The following is a 25,908-nucleotide window of genomic DNA, read 5'->3' on the forward strand; positions in this document are numbered from 1 at the left end:
AATCAGAAACAGTGATTCATATCGATGTTGTCCATAATGAAATGAGGAACATGATTTGATGCAGCGTGGCAGAGTGGGTGTGATATGGGCTTGCGTCTAATCACTTTTCAACCTTTGTTTATTTCCACAATGCTTCTAAATCCGAAACACACCTCTAATCCAACCGGTCGAGATAAATCATAAACCTGATGGATAGCAGTTCTGATTTGAACTGGATGAAATTTTGAAAAGTTCAGCCAATACTTGAAAAAACAATGATAAATTGATGTAATTTATATATACATTCAGTGAACAATTTAATATCACTTATAAATCACATGTATATACTATATTACAACTTTTCCTACCTACTTTTGTAATACTTTATATCATCGCTTTCTAAAAAATGCATGTTATATCCTGTATAACATTATATGATTTTAAACTCTCACCTATTTTTATTAAAATAAAAATACAGAATAAACCTACATTTTATTCTTGCATGATTTATATAACGCCGCTAAACTATATTTATTTCTAATAATTCGATTAAGGTATTTTTCATTACATGTACATTAAATCACTTGAATAGAAAGACACCTTCACGGATAAGATGATTCAACCATGAAATAATATTACGCATTCAGTCATACCCTCATGGTAACCTCCCTTGTATCCATAATTTACGCATGGGGTCCTACGTGTTTCAATCAGAGCCGTGAAAGGAGAACTAAACAAAAGTGTAAACCGATCAGAAAGGTATCTGATGCTGATTTAGATAAATAAAAGAGTCTCAATGAAGAAAAATATCAAAGACTTTAATCATCAAATTAGTTTAGTCGATGAAGTCATTAGAGATTCTCACACATAACTATTTCAATATTTCATACAATACTAAATACTAAGAGCACCCGCAATGGTGTTACTCAAAAAGAGTTCTTAGAAAAAGTGTATTTTGATTTTTTTAGTATTATTTTTTTTTTCTTTATTAGATAAAAAATAAATAAATATCAACCAATCGCGGATCGCCACATGTTGTCGGGATCCGCAAATAGTGCAAGGATTCACTAAGGGCATCTCCAATGCAACACTAAAATTTACTCTATATTTCACTCTAAAATAGAGTAACTCTATTATAGAGTTGAATTTGCTCCAATGTTTCACTCTATAATAGAGTTACTCTATAATAGAGTGGAATATAGAGTAATCTTGTTTTTTTACTCCAAATATAGAATGAAAAAATAAGATTACTCTATATTTCACTCTATTATAGAGTAACTCTATTATAGAGTGAACCATTGGAGCAAATCCAACTCTATAATAGAGTTACTCTATTTTAGAGTGAAATATAGAGTAAATTTTAGTGTAGCATTGTAGATGGTCTAAGAAAGAGTCCTTATCTAAGAATTTTAAGAAATGAATCCTTAACTTTTAGTGGGATCTATCGATTATTTAATTATTTTTTTTTCTAAGTACTCTCTCTTAAGGATTCTCTCTAACACCAAAGAAATAAATAAAGAAAGACAACTAGCAGGACCCACCAATAAAACTTGCTATAAATATAGGGAGCTCTTTTACTTTGCTCAACAAAGCTTCTCTCTACTATCTCTCTCTCGCTATCATACTTTTCAGTACGCCATCTGATTCAGACATATCTGAAACCCCATAACTCATAATAAAGCTTACTCTTTTTCATTGTCTCTTTTACTCTACAAAGTTTTGTTCTTTACCCAAAAAAGCAGGATGGTCGACGTTGGACGGAGAATGACCGGTCTCCGGCCAGCACACGCGGCGGGTCTCCGCCGTCTCTCTGCTCGTGCAGCCGCACCAACGACCCCAACGGTCAGGAACAGTCTCGTCTCTTTCTCATCTCTCGCCGACCAAGTTATCTCACACTTGCACACTTCGAGGATCCAAGTCCAACCGGGTCTAACCGACGCAGAATTCGCCAGAGCCGAAGCTGAGTTCGCATTCTCTTTCCCGCCGGATCTCCGCGCCGTCCTCTCCGCCGGTTTACCCGTCGGCGCCGGCTTTCCAGACTGGCGTTCTCCCGGAGCTCGTCTCCATCTCCGAGCCATGATCGATCTTCCGATCGCCGCCGTGTCGTTTCAGATCGCGAGAAACACCCTCTGGAGCAAATCTTGGGGCCCGAGACCGTCTGACCCGGAAAAGGCCTTACGGGTCGCGAGAAACGCTCTCAGGAGAGCTCCTTTGATGATTCCCATTTTCGATCACTGCTTTATCCCTTGTAGCCCGTCTTTAGCGGGTAACCCGGTTTTCTACATCGACGAGACCCGGATTTTCTGTTGCGGGTCGGATCTATCTGATTTCTTCGAGCGTGAGTCTGTTTTCAGAGGATCCGATTTGTCTCCGGATCTCCTCACTAAGCAGCTTTCGGTCAGCGAGAAGTCTGCCAGATCGTCTTCGTCCTCCTCTAATTATTCAAGACTGAGCTTAGATTCGGGTCGGGTTCGTGGGTCGGGTACACCGAGATGGGTGGAGTTTTGGAGTGACGCGGCGGTGGATCGACGCCGGAGAAACTCAGCTTCTTCGATGTCTTCTTCTTCACACTCTTCCTCGCCGGAAAGATACTTAGACTTACCTCGTTCAGAGACACCGAAATGGGTCGACGATTACGTTAACCGGATCGGGTCGGTTTTAAGAGTAGGCGGGTGGAGCGAGTCCGACGTAGACGATATCGTCCACGTGTCAGCATCTGGTTTCTTTGAAGATGAGATGGTGATTTTAGACAACCAAGCGGTCCTTGATGCATTGCTTCTGAAAGCGGGTCGGTTCTCGGAGTCGCTCCGTAAAGCTGGATGGAGCTCCGAAGAAGTGTCGGACGCACTTGGTTTTGATTTTCGACCGGAGAAGGAGAAGAAACGGGTTAAGGAACTGTCTCCTGATGTCATCAAACGAATCGGGAAACTTGCCGAGTCAGTTTCTCGGTCGTCATAGTAACTACCCGACGGAGATTCTATTCACCGTTTATTAATAATAATACAGCAATAGTTTAACATTTTAATATATGTAATATTGCTTTTTACACCCTATTTTATTATTAGACAAAAAATGGGAGCGTGTTCGATTGTGGTAAGCAAAATAGTGAAATACACTGGATATTAATCTATAGATCCAGAATTTTTACATTAATGTAGTTGTTCTCTTTAATTAACCGGTTTACAGCTCATTTTGCTCCGGAGGTAGGGGCTAATTAAGAAATTTTATTTTTCAGGGTGATATTTAGATTAATTGATTTTAGTTGAGGTTCATCTGTGGAATATACTCGAAAATCTTCAAAAAGAAGCACCAACGCGCACGTGTGACGACTTTCCCAATCAAAAACTTGGTCCCGCGAACGATGGCAAAACCGACGTCGTTTTCTTAACGCAACGCTGTCTTTCATTTCCCCACTATTGTACGATATCGAACGACGCAACTAAAACTAGGAAATGATTACTTAACCACGAATCGGTAAATACAAAGTATCATTATTTCTTTTGTTTCATATTGAAATGGGAGGGTAATGGTTAGAGCATTCACACTGCAACTACAATTATAATTATTATGTAAACGTGTTTAATATGAGAAGTTGAGAACAGGTGATCTTTTCATAGATTGCGAATATCTAAATCCGACTCTCAACATTTCACCATCTTTTTGATCTCGGTACGTGTTATGAATTATGTGGTTTGCAGTTAATAAATATAAATGTAGATGCAAACTGCAAGATAAATAAAAATGAAAAATAAACTTTGTTTTATAGTGGTTGCAGATGGTTGAACGTGTTGTCAAAGATGTCGTGTTTAACAGCCAAAAAATAAGTAAACAAAACAGTGTTTTGGAATTAATATTGACAATAATTAGATATCTATATTATTAAGTACCAAACACTTAATAATCCAGAAAATAATTAGGGTGAGATGAGATGTATCAGACAGTCTACAGCTAGGTACACTCAGGAATCAAAATGCTTTGCTTACGTTGTGATCAGTGATCTTAACCAACCTTTACCGGTAAAAGGACTATTGTTGCAATCATTATTTTTTTCCAAATAATAACCTTTTATATTAAAAAACCTTATATATCCTACATTTTCTGATATCATTATTGTATTTGTACACCAAACCTTTTGTACAATTTGAATTATTTTCCACAGAGAGCTCAATACTTTTAACAAAGACGAAATAACTTAATAATTCGTTGTAAACTTGTAGTTAGTTTAAATTTATTGTTGAAGAAAAACCTTTATTTTCCTAAATGAAAAAAATGAATTATAGTAAATACTTTTCCTTAAAAATAGAAATGAAATGTCCCTTATATATTACAAGTGATTCATTACAACCTTTTACCTATGACAATTGTCATCACTAAAATAATTTTTAAAATCACTAATCCCTTAAATTAGTTCATCTAAACATATACTAATTTTTTTAATTAAACTAATCATAAATTAATTATTAATTACATTAGAATATTTTCCTTTTTCTTTAAATAAAAACTAAAAATTACCTAATATGATTAAAATATATATTGCAATTAATCATTTTGAATAATAAATATTTGGTAACAATTTTTATATCCTTCATCCATTTTGTTTAATTTTATATTATTAAAATAAATCAAACAATCATATTCACCATATAATACATATTTAGATTCTTTCGTATATGTTCTATTTTGAATTTTTAAAAATGATTTTAAATTACTAAAAATTTTAAAAGTTAAAAATTTTGTGATTAATGATTTAATTTTCTGTTATAACAAAATACAAATAATCATAAACCTATATGAATATAAATTCTCATTTAATACATATTCATATTAAAAGTACATTTATTTTAATACTGTTTAAATTAAATTATATACCATATAAAATAAATATTTTAGTTTTTCAGCTTGCAGCGAACAAGCATTGAGAAATCTATACAACTATTTGAGAATTTAATTTGCTTATTTGTCACATTTTTCATGATTTTAGGGCTGAGTCACTAGTTTTAATAAATAATTTTTTAAAACTATAATTAAAATATAATTCATTATTTATCTGATTACAAATTAATATTATAAAATTATCTCAAAAAAATAAATGGAAAACATTTTTGAAAAAGAAAAGATAGTTTCATTTATTTATTTTGTGTTTATCTACATCTTTCTTTCTTATTCACTAATTACTATAATTAGTAGTGTATATACACATATAATAATTAGATTTATCATTATACTAGAATATTAAAAATAGGTTTATAAATATAAAAAATATCAAAAATTGATTTATATTTGTTTGTAAGTGCAATATGTCATGGAATATGTTTTATAAATTATTAAATTTATTTTAGTATTAAAATACTAAAAAGATGTATATAAGTAATAACAATAAATTTTATTTATGTTTGTTTGCTATTCGTGATTTTCTAAATATTTTTTTTAATTGGGAATGGAATTATCTTTTAAAAATATCTTCAAAATATTAATTTAAAATTAACTCTACTTACTTTTATTTTTTTAAGAATTTCAGAGAAGAAGAAATTACATGTTTACCACTTTCATGGTACCACTTTTCATTTTTACCACCAGTAATGAGACATTTTCAAAAATACCTTCTTCATTAAGTGGCAAAAGACTCTTATGCCCTTGTTATTTATATATATAATAAAACATTATTTAAATAAAATAAAAAAATAAAAAAAAAATAAAAAAATGTAAAGTTTTTTTTTCAATTTTTTTTCGATTTTTTTTTTATTTTTTTTTCAATTTGTTTTTTGAAAACGAAAATTATGTTTGAAACTATTTTTTAAAATTTTTTATATATTTTTTAAGTATTTATTTATATATTTATTAGAATCATAAATTTTATATTCTAAAAACCCTACCCCACCCCTCAACTCTAAACCCTAAGTCTAGATTAGTTAACCCTAAGGGTATAATTGTATTTTACCCTTCATTAAAAGTGAGGGTAAAAGTGGTTAGTGTAAACATGAAAAGTGGTACTATGAATGTGGTATTTGTGGCAATTTCCCTTCAGAGAATCATAACTTTGTTTAAATTACTATTTATTCAAAAGACTATTATGTAGAGAAAAATGTGATTCTCTTTTTATAGAAAAATGTATTTTCTAAATTACTTGTTTTAGTTATAGTTATTTAAGTTTGAAAGTTAAAAGACCTTTTTGAAAATAAAAAAATTATTATAAAAAATAGGATATATTTAGAAGAAAATAACATGTCTCTATTTTAAATGAAAAATATAGATTGACTATCGCATATTTTTGTCTCTATTATAGCATTTAGAATTGAATACAAGAATAGATAACAAAGGTTCTTATCTTATACATTATATATTAATGTTTTATTTGTTAACATGTTTGAGTGTGTATTCAGTTATTTGGAGGTATTTTACAATATAATTATACAATTCAATCAGTTTATTTACTTTGGTTAATATAATGTGTAAAGTTGGGTTAGGTTGAACTATTTTTTTTGCTTTTGATTTATTTTAAGATTTTGTAGGTTTTGGTAATTTCAATGATTTGGTTTAATAACATCAATTTGTATTAGCAGTTATATATTTTTTTCTTTAATTATATAATTGATTATAAATTAATATAAGAAAAATTGTTTAGAGATAATAACATATTTTAAAATAATAAGATATTGGCATTGTTATCGATTTTTTTTTTTAAATTAATAAAACATAAAAATTAAGAAATTAAAAGATTCATAAAAATATTATAAATTTATTTAAATTTAAGAGTACATTTGTTACTAAATATCTATAAAAATAATTATGCCCACATGTGCGGACAAAACACCTAGTTAATATTTTAATTTTGAAATTTATATTGAATTTGTGAATATATTTGATAAATTATGTATATTATTAAAAGCCCATACTCAAATTTTTGTTTTGAACCGTTCAAATTTTTGTTATTAAAAATACAACTAATCATAGGATAATATGAGTGTGAAGTCTTATTTAATAGACAATCATATTAAAAATATACTATATATGTATGTTTTTTTTTTTTTTCTATATATGTATGTTAATATCATTTAAATTTAATTATATGCTATAGAAATTGGTAAATATGATTATTTTGATTTATTTATCATAAAAATTATAAATAAAATAATAATTACTTTGATTTATGTGTTTGTGTCAATTTATTTATATATGTAGTATTTTTTTAATTATTCAATATATATTTATTATTTATTATTTTTAATATGCAAAAAGCGCAGATTTTAACCTAGTAATCTTAATACATGAGACTGGTTCTGAGTTAAAGCTCATCATGAAACATTAGTTTTAAATTTCAATGTTTATATAAAACTTGAAAGATATCAACAAAAAAATAGTCGAAAGATATTAATAAAAATAAAGTTGAAGATATCAAAAGATTTGTATTGGTTTATGAACATAAGTTTTTTTTTTTACTTATATAAGACCAGACCCGCTATAGTAGTATTCGAGGTCATATACTCGTAATCGATCGTACTTGAAAATATTTGTTTCATAGTAATAATAATTTGATAATGTCGGTCCACAATAATTTCATCAAAACGGTCACTGCGACCACTAAAAGAACCATCCGAATATCTTACCGTTGCTCTCTTTTGATCACGTGCATATCCCACCGCCCATCACGTTTCTCCCTATCCGTCTGTTAATTCACACATGACATGTCAGATCAGATCTTAGGCCGTTGATTAGACTGATGCGTATGGACATGTGGTGGCCCGTGAAGCAGACGAGCGGTGAGAGAAGAAAGAAAGTGTTGTCCGTGTATCGAGTAAAGGGATGGATGGTTCGGTCCGCTTAACATGTGTTGTGAAGTGTGAAACTATTTTTCCCAAAGACATGTGAACCAATTTGTTATTTGTGTTGACTTTCAACTTGTTAAGAACTTTAAATAATCTTCAAGAGGCATAGTTTTCGTATATTCTAACAAGTTGAGAAAAGGTAGTTGTCGTTTTTCCCGGTGTATCTATAATCTATTACTATATTCAAATAGTTATTTAGGGACGCAATTATTTATTCTAAAATTGAAATGTTATTTAGTCAATTTAGAAAATAAAATAAATACTGTGTACTGTGCTTTTTCCGGGGGGGGGGGGGGGGGGGCAACTATAAGTTTGGTCCAAAACCTTGTTACTTGTTAGAATAGAAGCATTATTATCCTCGATGATTCTAACAATTGATAATTAGAGCGTTTTGACAAAAATCTGCAAAAAGACTTAAATACCATTCAAATAAGAACGGGATCTTTCAAGTAGAAAATGAGGTCGCCAGAAGATCATGTGATGTTGTAGGAGAAACATTCTCAAAGTTACCTTACGATTACTGGTACAAGGTGGTATCAAGATGATTTGAAGGTCTTTAATATATTTTTTGGAAGAGGAGGAAAATGTGAAATATTAAACAAAATTCTGCATTGAAAGTTTAGACAATGAGTGTTTTATATATAAAGAGATGTCTAATTCTAATTAATACGAGGTCTTTTGGGAAGAAAAACAAAAGTAAATCTATGTGGACCAACTTCTTAGGTCCAAAGTAGGCAATATCATATTAATCACACAATAAAAAATTTCACAAACCCAACAATTGACGAGATCATGAGTGATATAATTCATGCAACCGGAAAAATGAAAGAAGGTGGAGGCCCTTCATCAATACAATGTCCCATGCTTGGCTCAACTAATTATATTGTGTGGGTGATGATGAAGATTACTCTCAAAGTCCATAAAGTTTGAAAGGCCATAGAAACATAGACGATAAATACTAAGAAGAATGACATGGCGTTAGCGTTATATATTCCAATTAATACCAGAGAGTCTTATCCTACAATTTGGATAACTCGATATGGCCAAATAAGTTTGGGAAGATATTAAAACCCGACATGTAGGAGCAGTACGTGTAAAAGAGGCTAGGCTTCAAACTTTAATGACCAAGTTCGATCGTTTGAAGATGAAGGAGTCCGAGAGCATTGATACTTTTGGCGGGAAGCTATCTGAATTAGCATCAAATTCGGATGCTCTCAGTGCAACCATTGCAGAGGCAAAACTTGTTTTAAAAATTCCTTATGATCCTTCCTCGAAAGAAGTATATACATATTGTTGCATCTCTCGAGCAAGTACTCGATCTTAACACAACAAGTTTTGAAGATATATTAAGGCGTTTGAAGGCATATGAGGAACATATTTGTGAAGAATAAGAAACCGAAGAGGACCAAGGAAAAATAATGTACACAAATATAGAAGGACATGACAGTCAACAAAATTGCTTTCAACAAGATCAATCAAAGTACGAACTTTTGACTACTACTTGATCTTTGGGGGGGGGGGCAACTATAAGTTTGGTCCGAAACCTTGTTAGAATAAGGGCATTATTTATCCTCGATGATTCTAACAATTGATAATTAGAGCATTTTGACGAAAATCTGCAAAAAAACTTAAATACCATTCAAATAAGAACGAGATCTTTCAAGTCGGAAAAAAAGGTCTGCGACAGAAACTAGCCAGAAGATCATGTGATGTTGTAGGAGAATCATTCTCAAAGTAACCTTGCGATTACTGGTACAAGGTGGTATCAAGATGATTTGAAGGTCCTTAATATTTTTTTTGGAGGAGGGGGAAAATGTGAAATGTTAAACAAAATTTTGCATTGAAAGTTTAGACAATGAGTGTCTTATATATAAAGAAATGTCTAATTCTAATTAATATGAGGTCTTTTGGGAAGAAAAACAAAAGTAAATCGATGTGGGCCAACTTCTTAGGTCCAAAATAGGCAATATCTTATTAATCAGACAATAAAAAGTTTCACAAACCCAACAATTGACGAGATTATGAGTGACATAATTCATGCGACCGGAAAAATGAAAGAAGGTGGAGGCCCTTCATCAATACAATGTCCCATGCTTCGCTCAACTAATTATACTGTGTGGGTGATGATGAAGATTAAGTCCATAAAGTTTGAAAGGCCATAGAAACATAGACGATAAATACTAAGAAGAATGACATGGCGTTAGCGTTATATGTTCCAATTAATACCAGAGAGTCTTATCCTACAATTTGGATAACTCGATATGGCCAAATAAGTTTGGGAAGATATTAAAACCCGACATGTAGGAGCAGTACGTGTAAAAGAGGCTAGGCTTCAAACTTTAATGACCAAGTTCGATCCTCTGAAGATGAAGGAGTCCGAGAGCATTGATACTTTTTGCGGGAAGCTATCTGAATTAGCATCAAATTCGGATGCTCTCAGTGCAACCATTGCAGAGGCAAAACTTGTTTTAAAAATTCCTTATGATCCTTCCCCGAAAGAAGTTTATACATATTGTTGCATCTCTCGAGCAAGTACTCGATCTTAACACAACAAGTTTTGAAGATATATTAAGGCGTTTGAAGGCATATGAGGAACATATTTGTGAAGAATAAGAAACCGAAGAGGACCAAGGAAAAATAATGTACACAAATATAGAAGGACATGACAGTCAACAAAATTGCTTTCAACAAGATCAATCAAATCTCTTACAATATGAACAAGCATACTGAGACTATAACACTGATACCTATAGAAGCAGGGGTCGTGGAGGACGCTTCTACTACATTGGAATACATGGACGTTATAATGGAGGAAGATATTACAACGGAGGAAGAGATGCGTCTCGAACAACCTATTTTTGTTGTAATAAAGTAGGTCACTTTTCGGCCCACTGTCTAGACCAATTACATAAGCTGCAAGAAGCTCAAGAAAACGATAACACTGAAACACAAGAAGCTGATGAACTTATGATGCATGAAGTAGTCTTCTTAAGTGAAAAGAATGTTATGCCTGAGAAGTATGAAACGAATACCGGAGGAGACAACATATGGTATCTTGACAATAGAGCTAACAATCATATGACAGGAGATCTAAGGTACTTCTCAAAGCTTGATAACATGATCACTGGAAAGGTTCGGTTCGAGGATGATTCTCGAATATACATCAGAGGAAATGGCACAATCTTTTTCACAGACATGAATGAAGATTCAAGAAAGATGATTGATGTTTATTTTATTCCTTATCTCAAGAGCAACATTATCAATTTGGGTCGAGCTACAGAGGCATGGTGTGATATACGATTGAAAGGAGAGATTCTCACAATGCATGATCAACGCGAAAAGCTACTAATTACGGCCATAAGAGACAGAAACATGTTATATAAAGTTCATATGGGAATAAATAATACATCATGCCTTTATCTAATTGCAGAAAACGAGTCGAGTAAATGGTACACGTTTGGGACATGTAAACTATGAGACCATATGAACTATGATACATAAAAAACTTTTTTCTTGGCATATTGAGTGTTAGTATTGAGAAAGGAAGTATGTGGCTCGTGTCTTCTTAGGAAGCAAAGTCGGCAGATCTTCCCTAAAGCCACATCATTATCTAGACACCAAAATATAAGAGCTTCTACACGGAGACCTTTGTGGACCCATAACTCCAAGCACACTAGCTGAAAAAACTATGTCTTCATTGTTATTGATGATCATAGCAGATATATATGGAAGATGTTGTTGAAAGAAAAGAGCGAAGCTTTCAACAAATTTCAAGAAGTTAAGAATCTCGGTGGAGCAAGAGACAGAAGAGAAGATAAAGACTTTCAGAACAGATAGAGGAGGAGAGCTTGTATCAAAAGATTTTAAGACATATTGTGATGGTGTAGAATAAAACGACATCTCATTGCACCGTACATACCTCAGCAGAATGGTGTGGCTGAAAGGAGAAATCGAACAATGATGGAGATGGCGAGAAACATCTTAAAGTACATGAACCTGCCAAATTACCTGTGGAGAGAGGCTAGACGACATGTTAAATATTATCTCAACCGATTAGCCCCAAGAACGTTAAAAGATAAAACACCGTACGAGCTATTTCATGACAAAAGGCCTAATATTAATCTTCGAGTCTTTGGAAGTGTCAGATATGCAAAGATAGAAGGAACACAATTGAATAAACTTGATGAGAGATCACGAATGCTAGTACATCTAGGGACAGAGCAGGGATCAAAGGCATATTGATTGTATGGTCCACGTACTAGAAGGATAGTAGTGAGTTGGGATGTTGTTTTTGATGAATAAAGAAGTTGGAGTTGGAGCAAAAAGAACTCAGAGATACATAACAATGGAAATTTTACAGTTACAATTGGAAGGTTTGGAAACCCGACATAATTGAGAACGTCGAAACATAGCATACGGAGTCTAAGAATGGAGATAATCACACCATTAACAACATAAAAGGTACACATGATGCTGAGAATGGAGATGACTCTCAGAGTCATGACGAAGATGAATTAGAAACTTAGCCCCAAAATTTGAGAAGATAAGAAAGACAGATCATGAAGCCTAAATATATCGACGACTATGTTCTGCTAGCTGCGAAACTAGGAGAAAAAGTACTGATGTACCTATATAATGAGCCACAAAAATTTAACGAAGCAAAAGAGACAAGAGAATGGACGAGAGCTTGCGAAGAGGAGATTGAATACATCGTTAAGAATAACACATGGATCTTGGTATATCTTCTATATGTAACAAAGCCAATCGGATGTAAGTGGGTGTTCAAGCTCAAACGTAATTTCGATGTAAGCATTAACAAGTACATAGCTTGGCTTGTGACCAAAGGTTACGTGCAACAATATGGAGTCAACTTTGAAGAGGTTTTTGCTCCAGTTGCTCGAATTGAGACAATCCAAGTCTTGATCAATCTAGTTGCGAAAAATGGATGAGAAGCACATCACCTAGACATTAAAATCGTCTTCCTACATGGAGAATTAAAAGAGATTGCTTATGTATCTCAATCAGAAGGATTTGAGAAGAAGGGATGTGAGAACAAGGTTTACAAACTTAATACATCATTGTATGGGTTGAGCCAAGCACCAAGAGCATAAAACAACAAATTGAACCAGATTCTCGTTGAGCTACAATTTCGAAAGTGTTCTAAAGAACCATCAGTATATAGAAAGACAGTGAGCGGAGATCTTCTTGTTGTAGCAGTGTACGTTGATGATTTATTCATAACTGGAACTTGCAAGAAATTGATCGATGAATTTAAGAAAAAATTGTCAACCAAAGTTCGAGATGAGTGATGTCAGTATAATTACCGATTACCTTGGCATAGAGGTAAGTTAATATAGGAATGGAATAATCTTGAATCAAAAATGGTATGCGTTAAGAATACTAGAAGAAGCAAGGATGAGCAAGTGCAATCCGGTTCATACACCTATGGACTTTGGGTGTCGATGCTACAGGTTTCAGAAAGAACATTGGGTGTATGTGGTATTTACTTCATATAAGATCCGATCTCTCATACTGCATGGGGGTGCAAAATCGATACATGCATAGTCCTAGAGAGTTGCACGGTGATGCATTAAAACAGTGTCTTTGATATCTGCAAGGTAGTACATCTTATGGTCTAGTGTTCGAGAGATCAGATAAGAAGATACCTAAACTTATTGGCTACAATGACAATAGTCATAACGTTAATCCCGACTAGAGTTACGAGAAGAGAACTGGACATGCAAGTGTGAAATTCGCTATTAGGATTGATAATCAATTGACAATTGATTTGACAAAGAACCTCGTTTTTCATGGAAGAAGTAAATACATACACACAAGGTTTCACTTTATGAGAGAATGTGTATAGAAGGGACTAGCTAGTCGAGGTAGAATATGTTCTTGGTGAAGAACAAAAAGTAGACATATTAACAAAAGCTTTAGGAAGAATCAAGTTCAAAGAAATGCGAGACTTCATCAGAATGCAAGACTTGGCGAAGAAGAACTTCAAACTTAAATGAGAGAATTGTTGGATTAAGCTTGAAGATAGCTTGAGATACAAGCTTCCTAATCATACTGAGTTATGATTATTTAAAAGGATTAGGAAATATCTTATTATATTACACTTACTGAGTTTAGGAGTTTTATGTTGCTATATAAGGAGATGCTAAATTTTAGCATAATTTATGAGTTTTAAGAATGTTGAAGCTGAAGATTTTGAGAAAATTTTCTTAAGAGATTAATAAGAGAGTTTTTATTTTTTTAGTTTGTGCAAGTGTGTACGTGATATGTGAACATATTACATTTAATGCTTTTTGTCTTTATATCGTACTAATCTTTTAATCCAAGATTTTGTGCTCGAGTGGTAAAAAAAGGAAAAAATTAAGCTACCAAGACGTTTAAGGTTTGATCTATCCACTTCAAAAAACTTAATCACATTGTTCTTGTCTTGTACCCACGTGGATATGAACTTTTGCTTTATGTTCATTTGAATAGTCGAAGAAAGAATTTATTTATGGACTACACTTCTTAGAGATTAGTATAGATTTTTGAAATATCCCAAATTAATAAAATAAAATAAATAATTTATGAAGCACAATATAGAAGACCAAAAAAGCCTAACTTAACTCTGGACTAATTCTACAAACGGCTATAATAATGTTTTATTTTTACTGAAGTGTTGTTAGTTCAAATAAAATATTTAAAGTCATAATCCAGAAACTTACTAGTGTAGGATATTCGGAGCCCAGACTTCATAGTCATTAAAAAAGGTTAAAGAATTAATTAATCAATTTCTCAAAAAAAAAAGAATCAATTAATCAAATGGTTCTTGGACATATTCGGAGTCCATAATTGATATTATAAGTTGCGGTTTTCGGATGATAAGGATTATGGATTTCTGGCTAAAATTTTTTGATTATTAAAAAGTAGATAAATCATGTTTAGTGAACTATAAAAATAAGATTGATGGGATGTTGGTTGAGACTTAAATAACTTTTGACTGTAGATAACCCCAGAGTCTCTGAACGTATCTGATTATAGATAAACATCCATGTCATGTTGTTGGTATACTGATTACATATATATAAACATGTCAAATCGTTCGATTTAGCGGTTCATTAAACCGATAAATCATACAGCCGGCAGTGATCAATCACTTTAACGATCAAACTACTTTTCGAAATCTGTTTCATTCTTATCAAGCTATAACTTTTATTTGAAGACCAAAAAATTCTCAAATCTACGAGTCCCTGTTAGTAAAGTGCCATAAGAAAACAATGTAAAATTTAAAATTCTCATATTCTATAAACTACGTAAAAATACACTCAGTGAAACACTAATTAAAAGCAACACATTTTAACATTCTAATGGTGTTGCCAATTAGGGACGGGCCTAGTCCCTCAATGGCAATGAGATTGAATTGGCATCTCCAGATTCTCCAATTACTCATCTTTGGTGAAGATAATCAATTGGTCATGTTGGCGTTTTTGGACTAAACTCGCTTAAATTGGTATTTCCACCTGCATATCTTCAAATTGAGGAGGACGGACATACATAATAATTAGTCACAAGAAAAAAAGAAACTACTCTCCCAAACAATGACGGCTAGGGCCTAGGGGCTTACACACATGCTTTAAAAATCTCTAGTCAGGATATGTTACAATCGACTTATCCGACCAAAAGTAATATGTACTAGCTTATACTACTGCTAAGTAAACTGGTCTTGTTTTGTTCTATACGAGCTTGGCCTATCGCCTGATTTTTTTGTTCACTAACAATTATTTTAATTAATAGAGAAAAGAGAAAGCTGGAAATCGATCGATATACCTCGCAACTATCTAAACTAGAGTGACTGAGCCAAAAGAGAAACACTTGGCGTGGACATACTTGATGGAACCACGACAAGGAGAAGGGTGTCTCAAAGATTGACCTGGTTTCTCTGGGTGTAGGCCAATCCGGCAAATCTTCTCCCACTCTTCGTATTCCATCTGGAAACGTACACGAAAGATTTTAGCCTTTTCAAAAGTTTGGATCTCTTGATTAACAAATTCAAACGAAAGATGCGAGAACTATATGATGTTAATATACTTATGTTACGCGTATGAAACGACGACCTTAAAACCCCGATTTACCCTAAGAAACTCTTTAAATAAACAATGCAAAACCCTAGTTTCGAAAAAAAAACATATACATATGTAGAAAGGAAATACATAAAAACTAGGTTAAGACATGCGCCTTGCGCGTGATGAACATTATATATATAAATTATTTTATATATTATACGTTTATAACATATTATAAAATAATAAATATATCTCTATAATATTATTTGAGAAGTCAGTTTCCTATGTGTCGCATTCACGTTAACTCTCACGATGGTTGATTACGTTGATACCCTTCATGAATTAAAAATATTATATTAAATATTATTCTTGATTTTTATTTAGTTTCCTTTTTAAAATTTTCCAAATAACATATATAATATAAAAGGAAACATTTATAAATTTTAAAAAGAAAATTTAAAAACGAAAATATATGTATAATAATATTTCATTAAAAAGGAAAATTTACAAAATAGTAACATTCCATTTAAAAACTAAATAACATAAAATATACTTTCTTTATATTTATATTTTCACAGATAATCTTGATATTAGAAAAATAAATATTATTTCTTATAAAACATAATTTTAAGCAGTACAAAAATATATCATTATATTTTCAAAGTAATATAAATATTATATATATATATATTGTTTTAGATGATTACATAAAATAATTAATTAATATAAACTGTAGATGTTTTGTTGACTAAAAATAGTTAATAATTAGTATTATTAAAATATTATTTACATATTTAAGACAATAAATAATCTAAATGCAAACAAGAAAATTAATCAAAATTGTAATATATTTAGAAGAAAAAAATATTCCAATATACCCAAATGATAACTAAATGGACTGTAGAAACAACAAAATCGACTAGATATAACATATCAAAAATCATAAGTCTAATTAAATTAATATAATATTTATCTATATTATGCATAAAAATTATAAATTAATTTAAAATTAAAAGAAAATAGCAAATATTTATAAATATTTATATCCGTGCATGAGAACGGGAAAATCACCTAGTATTGAATAATTAAAAAATCATTATTTACTACTTATATAATTAAATTGGTGCGAACATATAAATAAATTGTATAAATCAAAAAAATATTTTTTCTATTTGATAAGATATATAATTAAATTTAAATGATAGTAACTTATATATGGTATATTTTAATATTAATATTTATTAGATGATGCTTTTTGCTCATTTTTTTTTGTCATTTGTATATGTTATAATAAAAAATTTAAATTAGTGATAACAAAATTTTCACTATGGGATTAATGATTTAAGTAATTTATAATATTTAAAAAAATTAAGTTGTCAATATTTTTTCAAATTTTTTATCAAAAAATGTTCAAAGTAAATTTCAAAATTAAGATATTTATGTATTTTTATATGGCATATAGTTTAATTTAAAATGATACATATATGGGGAAATTACATGTTTACCATTTTCATGGTACCACTTTTCATTTTTACCACTACTAAGGAGACATTTTCAAAAATACCTTCTTCATTAAGGCTTATGCACTTGTTATTTAAATATATTATAAATCATTATTTAAATAAAAAATAAAATAAAAAATAAAAAATAAAAAAATAAAAAAAATAAAAAAGTAATTTTTTTTTATGTTTTCGAATTATACTTTTTCAAATTCAAATTTTTTATAAATTTTTTTTTGAAATTGTTTTTTTCGAATTTGTTTTTATTTTTTCAAATTTCTTTTTGAAAAACGAAAATTATGTTTGAAACTATTTTTTATAATTTTTTATATATTTTTAAGTATTTATTTATATATTTATTAGAATCCTAAATTTCGCATTCCAAAAACCCTATCCAACCCCTCAACTCTAAACCCTAAGTCTAGATTAATTAACCTTAAGGGTATAATTGTCTTTTACCCTTCATTAAAAGTGAGGGTAAAAGTGGCTAGTGTAAACATGAAAAGTGGTACTATGAATGTGCTATTTGTGGCAATTTTCCTACATATATTTATATATCTTTTATTTTTGATACTTATTAAATGAGACTTTCAACTTATATTATTTTTTAATTATTTGCATCATGTCATAACAAAAGTTTTAAATCATAGATCACAAAATTTGAATATGAAATTTTTAACAATTTTAGTAATTTATACTCGTTTTTAAAAATTCAAAATATAATATATATATATATATAATTTTTTAAATTTTTATTATATGGTTACTATGATTATTTAATTTATTTTAATAGCTTAAAATTAAACAAATATAATTATAATACACACTTATTTTTATCAAATTTTTATTATTCAAAATCATTAATTATCATATATACTTTAGCCACATTAGGCAATTCCGTAATCTTATTTAAGGAAATAATGATGCATATTAATAATGTATTTATTAAAGTTTAATAAAAAGTTTATTATATATTTAGATGGACCAACCTATTTCTCTAAGGATTTTAAGAATCATTCTAGTGATGACACATGACTACAAAAAAATGGTGCAATGCTTCTGAAATAATATATAGGGGTTGGAAACGCTAATAGAAAACAAAAACTATAGAAAAATAAATATTTGTGTATTTCATATTAAGGTCGATTTTATTTATATAAAATAAGGTATTAAACAGTGTGTAATTTGTTTTAAAAAAAACAAGGAAGCTGAAGGATATATATTACAAACATGATCACACTAATTTTTGGGAAATTGCCACAAATACCACATTCATAGTACCATTTTTCATGTTTACACTAACCACTTTTACCGTCACTTTTAATGAATGATAAAATACAATTATACCCTTAGAGTTAACTAATCTAGAATTATGGTTTAGAGTTGAGGGGTGGGGTAGGGTTTTTGGAATGTGAAATTTATGATTCTAATAATATATAAATAAATACTTAAAAATATATATAAAAAAATTTTAAAAATCGTTTCAAACATAATTTTCGTTTTTCAAAAAGAAATTTGAAAAAAAAAAAAAATTCGAAAAAAAATTCAAAAAAATGTTTTTTATAAAAAAGTTCGAATTTGAAAATGTATAATTCGAAAACATAAAAAAAAAATTTACACTTTTTTTATTTTTTATTTTATTTTTTATTTAAATAATAATTTATTATATATATAAATAACAAGGGCATAAGAGTCTTTTGCCACTTAATGAAGAAAGTATTTTTGAAAATGTCTCATTAGTAATGGTAAAAATGAAAAGTGGTATCATGAAAGTGATAAATATGTAATTTCCCCCTAGTTTTTCATGAAATGAAACTACGACGACAAAAAAAGGATATATACAATAGGAGACAAGCAATAAACATCGGAGACAATGTAGTGACGAAGTTTAATGGAGAATAATAATTTATTTTGGTCAAATATTTCTTAAATACGCTTATAAACTGTATTAGAAAATAAGAATCGAAATTATGCTAAACTATGTCAAATCAACTATAATATACAATGGTTTGTTGAACTTAAATATTTATTTTTTTTTTCAAGGGAACTTAAATAAATAAAATATAAAAAAAATAAAGAAAACACATCTGTGAATCTCTTCTTAATTCTTACAAAAACTGATTGAATGAAAACATTATAAACCAGTTAAATTTCTTACCAATCACACACCGTTAGGATGATAAGCATATATACAAAAGAATATTTGCTTGTGATCTCGTAGACAAGAGAAAAAGTTAGGCCTCTCATGAATGGGCTATATAACCTTTCAGGTCCATTAGTTCTTAACCCGTTAGTTGGTATGCCATGAACTTATGATGTTACACGTCCCTAACAGGGTTTTCAGTTTTGTAATGATGGTGTTGAATATTGTACAATTTAGTTAATTTACTGCTATACTTGTTTTTTTTTTCTAACAAATATCCCCTATATATTAATGTTGGAGTATTACAACATATTTTCGTAGCCACATGTCATTAATAGGTTGATTCTTAAAAAAATTTTAAAAATAAGTTGGTTCATATAAATATATATTATATTTTTTTATAAAACTAACAACCAAACTGATTCGTAGTTTACAAAAGAATATTCTCAATTTGTTTCTTAAATAAAAACTACGGAATTACGTAAAATAATTAATATATATATATATATATGACAATTAATGATTATGAATAATACATATTTGATAACAATTTTTGTATCCTGTTTTTTTTTTAATTTATTTTTTTATTATTAAAAGAAATAAAACAATCACATTAAGCATATAATAAAAAATTGGGTTAATTTTTTGAATAACCAAATTTTGAATGAAAATTAAGAATATATCAATGATTTTGACATAATTAAGTTACTAACATTTTACTTCCATTTCATCTGGTTATGCCCTCGTTCTTTTCAAGTAGCAGGTAAAGAGGAAGAAAGCAGCTGACGTTACGATTGTATTTAATTTTCAACATCACTGGTCCGTATTTAATTTTCAACATCAGATCCAAATAGCAACCAAAATCAGCATATGTACAACGATAGATCCAGTCTGTGTTATATGATTCAAAATTGAAAAATTATGAGATCAGAGACATGGTTGTGGGAATAATTGATCTGAGAGGAAGAAAAAAGAAAAGAAATAGTAGATACGAGAGAAAATAATAAACGGTTGCATCGGTAGTTTTAAAGGGTATTTTGGCAAATAAGATAGAAAATGTATTGAATATCATGGTCAACTTATTTTTTAGCTAAACAGTAAATTATAATTTGTTTGGTAGTCATACAATGCAATTTCCCTAAAATTTAATATATTTCTATTTTGAATATTTTCAAATAAGAAATTACTTTTTAGATAAATATAAATACAGTAACAAACATTTTTATCATTATAATATCCAGTTTAATATTTTAAATATGTATATATATACACACACATATATATATATATATAATATTTTTATTTGACAGTAAAATACAATCAAGTTTTTTTTGACAAAATACACTCAAGTTAGTAATATCTAACAAACATGTATATGTATAAATAGTAATGACAGTTTCAGATTATCTGTTTTAAAATATTTTTATTTATAATGAATAAGTTATTTCTTTTATATCGTGTAAAGCATTAATTTTAAGCAAAAATGTATAAAGAAAAAAAGCAATTTATTTAAATGAGACAGAAATAGATTTATTTTACTTATTATTTACAACACCACTTAATTCAATCCACCGTAGTGTTTTTAAAGATTTTTTTACTTATTTTTATTAAATTAAAATAAATATTAAGAGAAACTAAATAATTATAATTTAAAATATTACAATAACGCTACATCATATAATTTCTAAAATGAATATTAAAATAAATAGTTAGAATAATTGTGAAATTTTTATGAAAATAAATGCTACTTGCTACTTTTAGTTAAAATAAATTAAACATTTTAGAGTATATTTATTATTATAAGTTTATTTATTCATAAAAATCATGTATTTTTCTTCATTTTATTAGAAAAATGACATACGAAACCGTAATGCAAACTTTATTTCCAATCTAAGATAATTCAAATAAGTTTATACATGATCAGTCTACAACTAATAATTTTCACATACAAATGGGGGTTGAACCAAGTGCTGAATATACATGCCCACACACTTAAAATCCCAAATTAGAGCAACCAAGCCACAATTAACCAACAAATTATGGATTACTGATTATTAAAAAAATACAATAAGAAAACTCACATACACCTCAAACATAATTCCTACAAACTCTAATATTATTTGAGACCATAAACGTCAACATACACTATTCATGCAAAACATTAAGATATCGACGTATTTCGTGGGTCTTATCTTATATTATACATTATTCATAATGAAAAAAAGATATTATCTTACGTTACACATTTTCGTATATATTGCATAATGAAACAAAGATATTCTTAGTTTAGTAAAAAAACAAAGATATTATCTTACATTATACATTTTCATATGTTTTGAGTGGTGCACCGGAATATATAAATAGATAAATCGAGTACATTTAATCTAGCACAAGGGACATGGATGGATGTTAAAAACAAGAGTCAAAGAATGTACCAAATACCTTGTCAAAAAAAAGAATGTAACAAATACCAAAAACCTACTAAAAACAAGAAACAAGCAATAAAAAATAGAAGATCCAATAAATGGACCAGTGGTCGATCTACTCCTCTTAATCCCATAATATTTCCTTATTTGGGACATTTTATTTTTTAATGATAAAACATCTCTTTTACAATCACCCATTCGTTTGTCTTAATTCTTCCATATATTGTGTTTTTTTTTCGATTACGGAGGCTTCCCATATTCTAGGTTTTGACTTTTGTTTGCCTCTCAATCTAGTGTTAACCATTTTTTCTCTTTGTTCTTTTCTTTTTTTTGACCAAAGGTTTATATTTATATATAATGAAAACGAAAAAACAATGTTTACAAGCCCATACTTATATATAGCATGGCTATAGTCCCACCCAAAGTTTTAGCCCATTTGAACCCATAATAATAGAACAGAGAGTGATCCAAGCCCACCCAATGGAAAAGAAAGAGACAGATCGGGTCAAGTTTGCGTTGAGAACCAAAGTTGCATGATGATCGAAGAGATCGCAGGAGAGTCCAATCGATAAGCAGAGATCCGATCCGTAATTTGACGAGTGATGAGAGAAATAATAGCTTCTGGTGATCGAAATTGTTGGTTGTGAAGCCTCTTATTCCTCTCCTGCCAAATCCAATAAATCGATGATTGCCAACAGAGAAGGGTAAGTCGTTTCTTGTATTTGTTTCCTTGAAGAGATTGCATTTGAATCATGGTCTGATCCCAGTTCTGGAGCGGTTGCAGGTCACATCTCCTCCCAATTTCCTCCCATATTGCAAAGCTGAAGGGGCAGTGAAAGTATAAGTGATCTCTAGTTTCAGGCTCCTGGTTGCAGAGCAGGCAAACAACATCCGTCTGGAGACCCCAGCTCCGGAGGCGGTCTCTGGTAGGGCATCGATTCAAGACGAACAGCCAAGTGAGAAAACTATGTCGAGGGATGCCTCCTGTAATCCAAACGCTTTGAGCCCATGGTACTGTTGCTTCCTGACCCCTTAGTTTCTTATAAACCTGACTAGTGTTAAATCTTGATTTCGGCTTGTCATCAATCACCCATTCATAGCAATCTTCTGTATCAGTAAGAGCAAATGTAGTGAAAAAGATGTGGAGTTGTACCATTTTTTCTGACCGCGCCGGGGGAATCATCCATCTCCCATCAATAAAGAGGTCTGAAACAGTGGAGTTTGCATCAATGCCCATACGAGAAGTTTGATCGGTCAGTATAAATTGCGAGAGCTTCCCAAAGGGGGACCAGTTGTCCGACCAGAATCTACAGGATTCACCATTTCCCACTTTCATCTTTATCCAGGTAAAGACTTCATCTCTCAACTTGAATAGCTTGTTAGCCAACCAAGAGTTTGTTGTTGTCGCTTTCATAGTCCAGAAGTTAGATAGGGAACCTTTTAAAACCTCAGTCTTGAACCATCCAACCCATATCGATCCTGCTTGAAAGAACAACAACCAAATTAGTTTTAAACAGCAAGCCTTGTTCCAAGTAACTAGATCCTTCACTCCCAATCCTCCACTAGCTTTTTCCTTAGTCACCACCTCCCACGAGACCTTTGTTCTTTTCTTTGTTTGATTTTAGTTGCATTCATCCAGTAATATAATGAAGTTGACATTAATCGATGTCGTCTCTTTGTATGAACTTACGTATTGAGGCTGGTGAGTATTCTTACAGAGGGTTGTATAGAAATTTGAAGAAAATAGCATTAATTAAAACCTCCGAAATAGTGAAATATTTAATTAGAATAACATAACTATAATAATAATAGCAATAATTAAAGAGGGGTGCATGAACTTTATCCTGTCACAGAGAACATGAGAATTTATCCGAATAAAAAGAGAGACTGGAGAGACATTATTTTTCTTTAAAAAGGAGCATTGAAGAAAAGATAATGCGAATTAATTCATATCTATCTTTTTTCATACATGAACAATATAATAATAAAAAGAGAGAAGATAGAAATGTGTCAGGAGAATACAGAGCACTTGTTCAATAAACTGTAAGATACTACAAGAAAGTGATCTATAAAACCTAATATCAAGGTTATAGTAATGCTCGAGTAGAGATAAGGATTTCATATATAATCATCAGAAACTATCAGCTGTAATCTTGGGACGTTTGTGCGGTTTCTTGGGTACTACTGTTATTTTAACGATTAAATATTTAGTTTTGTCGGCAATCGTGATTGATAGTAATGTAAATTGTGGTGTTAATAAGGAGCAACAAGAATAGATGATGCTTGGGACATGAACACAGCTGTATCACTACCTTGCCTTAGGAGGCAACCTACCCCAATCTTTTTATTCTCTTTTTTTTTTTGCCACGAACCCCAATCTTTTTTAGAATTTTATGCTATTTGCTTCGAAGATCCCAATGTTTGTTATTTTAAGACAGTGCCCACACTCAACGAAACAAAAGAGTCGGTAGTGATTACAATGTATTACAGCCTAGATTGCTATGAAATCTACTTTGTAAGTTTCATTCTGAAAAAAGGTTTCACATAACTGTGTTAATCGATCTATGTCGTAAACGGCTGTAAATAATCGACGCTAATATTTTTTTGTCTGATCAATTTATATTGAAGTTTTGTTGGTAAATATTGTAAAATTACTAAATCTTTGGACTTAATATATATATATAATATGCATCATAAATTTTTAGAATCACTGACTATACAAAAATCTGAAATGATTTATAAGATTATTCATTATTTCTGCAGTTATGTAAGTTACCAGTTGATTATCATAGTTATCAACAAATTGTTCATACAATATGTTCTGCTGGTCTGATAATAAATTTGGTTTTTAACAAAAACTAGATGATTAATATTAATTAAAGCATCGCAATATATTATACCGTATATCTACACGAAAAATATATAAGAAAATACCGGAAAGAAAACATAATATTTTAGCAAAATTATCTTGACAGTAGTAATTCTCCTGGTTGACTTTAGAACAATAAAAACAAGAACAAAAAAAACTCGGACTATAAAGTTATTTTATAAACTGAATGTCATTTTATGCATGTTAAAATTTTGATTGATAAATTTGGCCTTAAAAAGCTAGTTTCAATTTCCAAAGCTTTAAAAGCCGTGGAAACGACTTCACGGTTACATGATCCTACAGTTAGCAATTTAGCATTAACATTAACCAATTAAAAGTCAGATAAATAAATCAGAAATTGGCAAAAAAATAATCTTAATATTTTAGCAAAATTATCTGGACAGCCCTAACTCAGTTTTTCTTGTCAGAACCAAGCAAATATCGCTCTCGATTTTAACGGCATTTATCAAGCAGTAACGTAATGAATGACCTGGCCACGTTTCAGAAACCAGGTTCAGTAGTAAAATAAGAAAAATAAATTCACTGAGAGCCAAGAAAGAAAAAAGAAGTACGAGCAAGACTTCGAATCTTGGTTAAGAGATTTAGATTCGGTTGGAAGGAGAGTGTTTAATTCTTACAGTGACTTTGCGGAAGTAAAAAGGTGAAAAGGGGAAATACTAGCTGGTTTTTTCTTGTAAAATAGATAAAGTGAGGGCAGAGAAACGTCATCGTTTTCGTTGGTTTTCTAATTCTTACATGTTTCAGTGTCAACATAAGAGGGTAAACCCAAGTCCGAAGCAACTTACTGTGTCTGTCTATTTTGGTCTAATTATAGGGAGGATGAAGAACTCGGCGTTAATATAATTAACAGAAAAAGAAGTGGTTTTTCCAGTATGTGACAAGATAAAAAAACTGTGATTTTGTTACAATGCAGCCAGACACTAATATTGATTGAAGATAGTGAGGTTTGGACTTATGCCTTTTAAAGGAATTAGTCATTTATTAATTCTGTTGTTTTCTTTGTCAACGATTACTCTACGACCACATTAACTTTTTTACTCTATAATCACGTAAACTTGAGGAAAAAGGATATTTTTTTAACGAAGATC

At 30.4% G+C, this 25,908-nt stretch overlaps 1 protein-coding gene and 1 long non-coding RNA gene across 2 annotated transcripts; one reads left to right on the forward strand and one right to left on the reverse strand.

Annotated features, from left to right (window-relative positions):
* The first annotated feature begins 1,253 nt into the window (after positions 1-1,253).
* LOC103827959 lies at positions 1,254-3,219 on the forward strand. The gene has a single exon (XM_009103524.3). The coding sequence runs from the start codon at positions 1,723-1,725 to the stop codon at positions 2,935-2,937; it is 1,215 nt and encodes a 404-aa protein (XP_009101772.2). The 5' UTR covers positions 1,254-1,722; the 3' UTR covers positions 2,938-3,219.
* An 18,901-nt stretch (positions 3,220-22,120) lies between these two features.
* Positions 22,121-23,760, reverse strand: LOC117127965. Its single transcript, XR_004451007.1, has 2 exons — positions 23,528-23,760; positions 22,121-22,241 (listed from the first exon to the last, which is right to left on the reverse strand). It is a non-coding gene; the product is annotated as an uncharacterized LOC117127965 (long non-coding RNA).
* Positions 23,761-25,908: the final 2,148 nt, after the last annotated feature.

This window comes from Brassica rapa, chromosome A01 (assembly GCF_000309985.2).
Source record: "Brassica rapa cultivar Chiifu-401-42 chromosome A01, CAAS_Brap_v3.01, whole genome shotgun sequence".
Taxonomy (NCBI): Eukaryota; Viridiplantae; Streptophyta; class Magnoliopsida; order Brassicales; family Brassicaceae; genus Brassica; species Brassica rapa.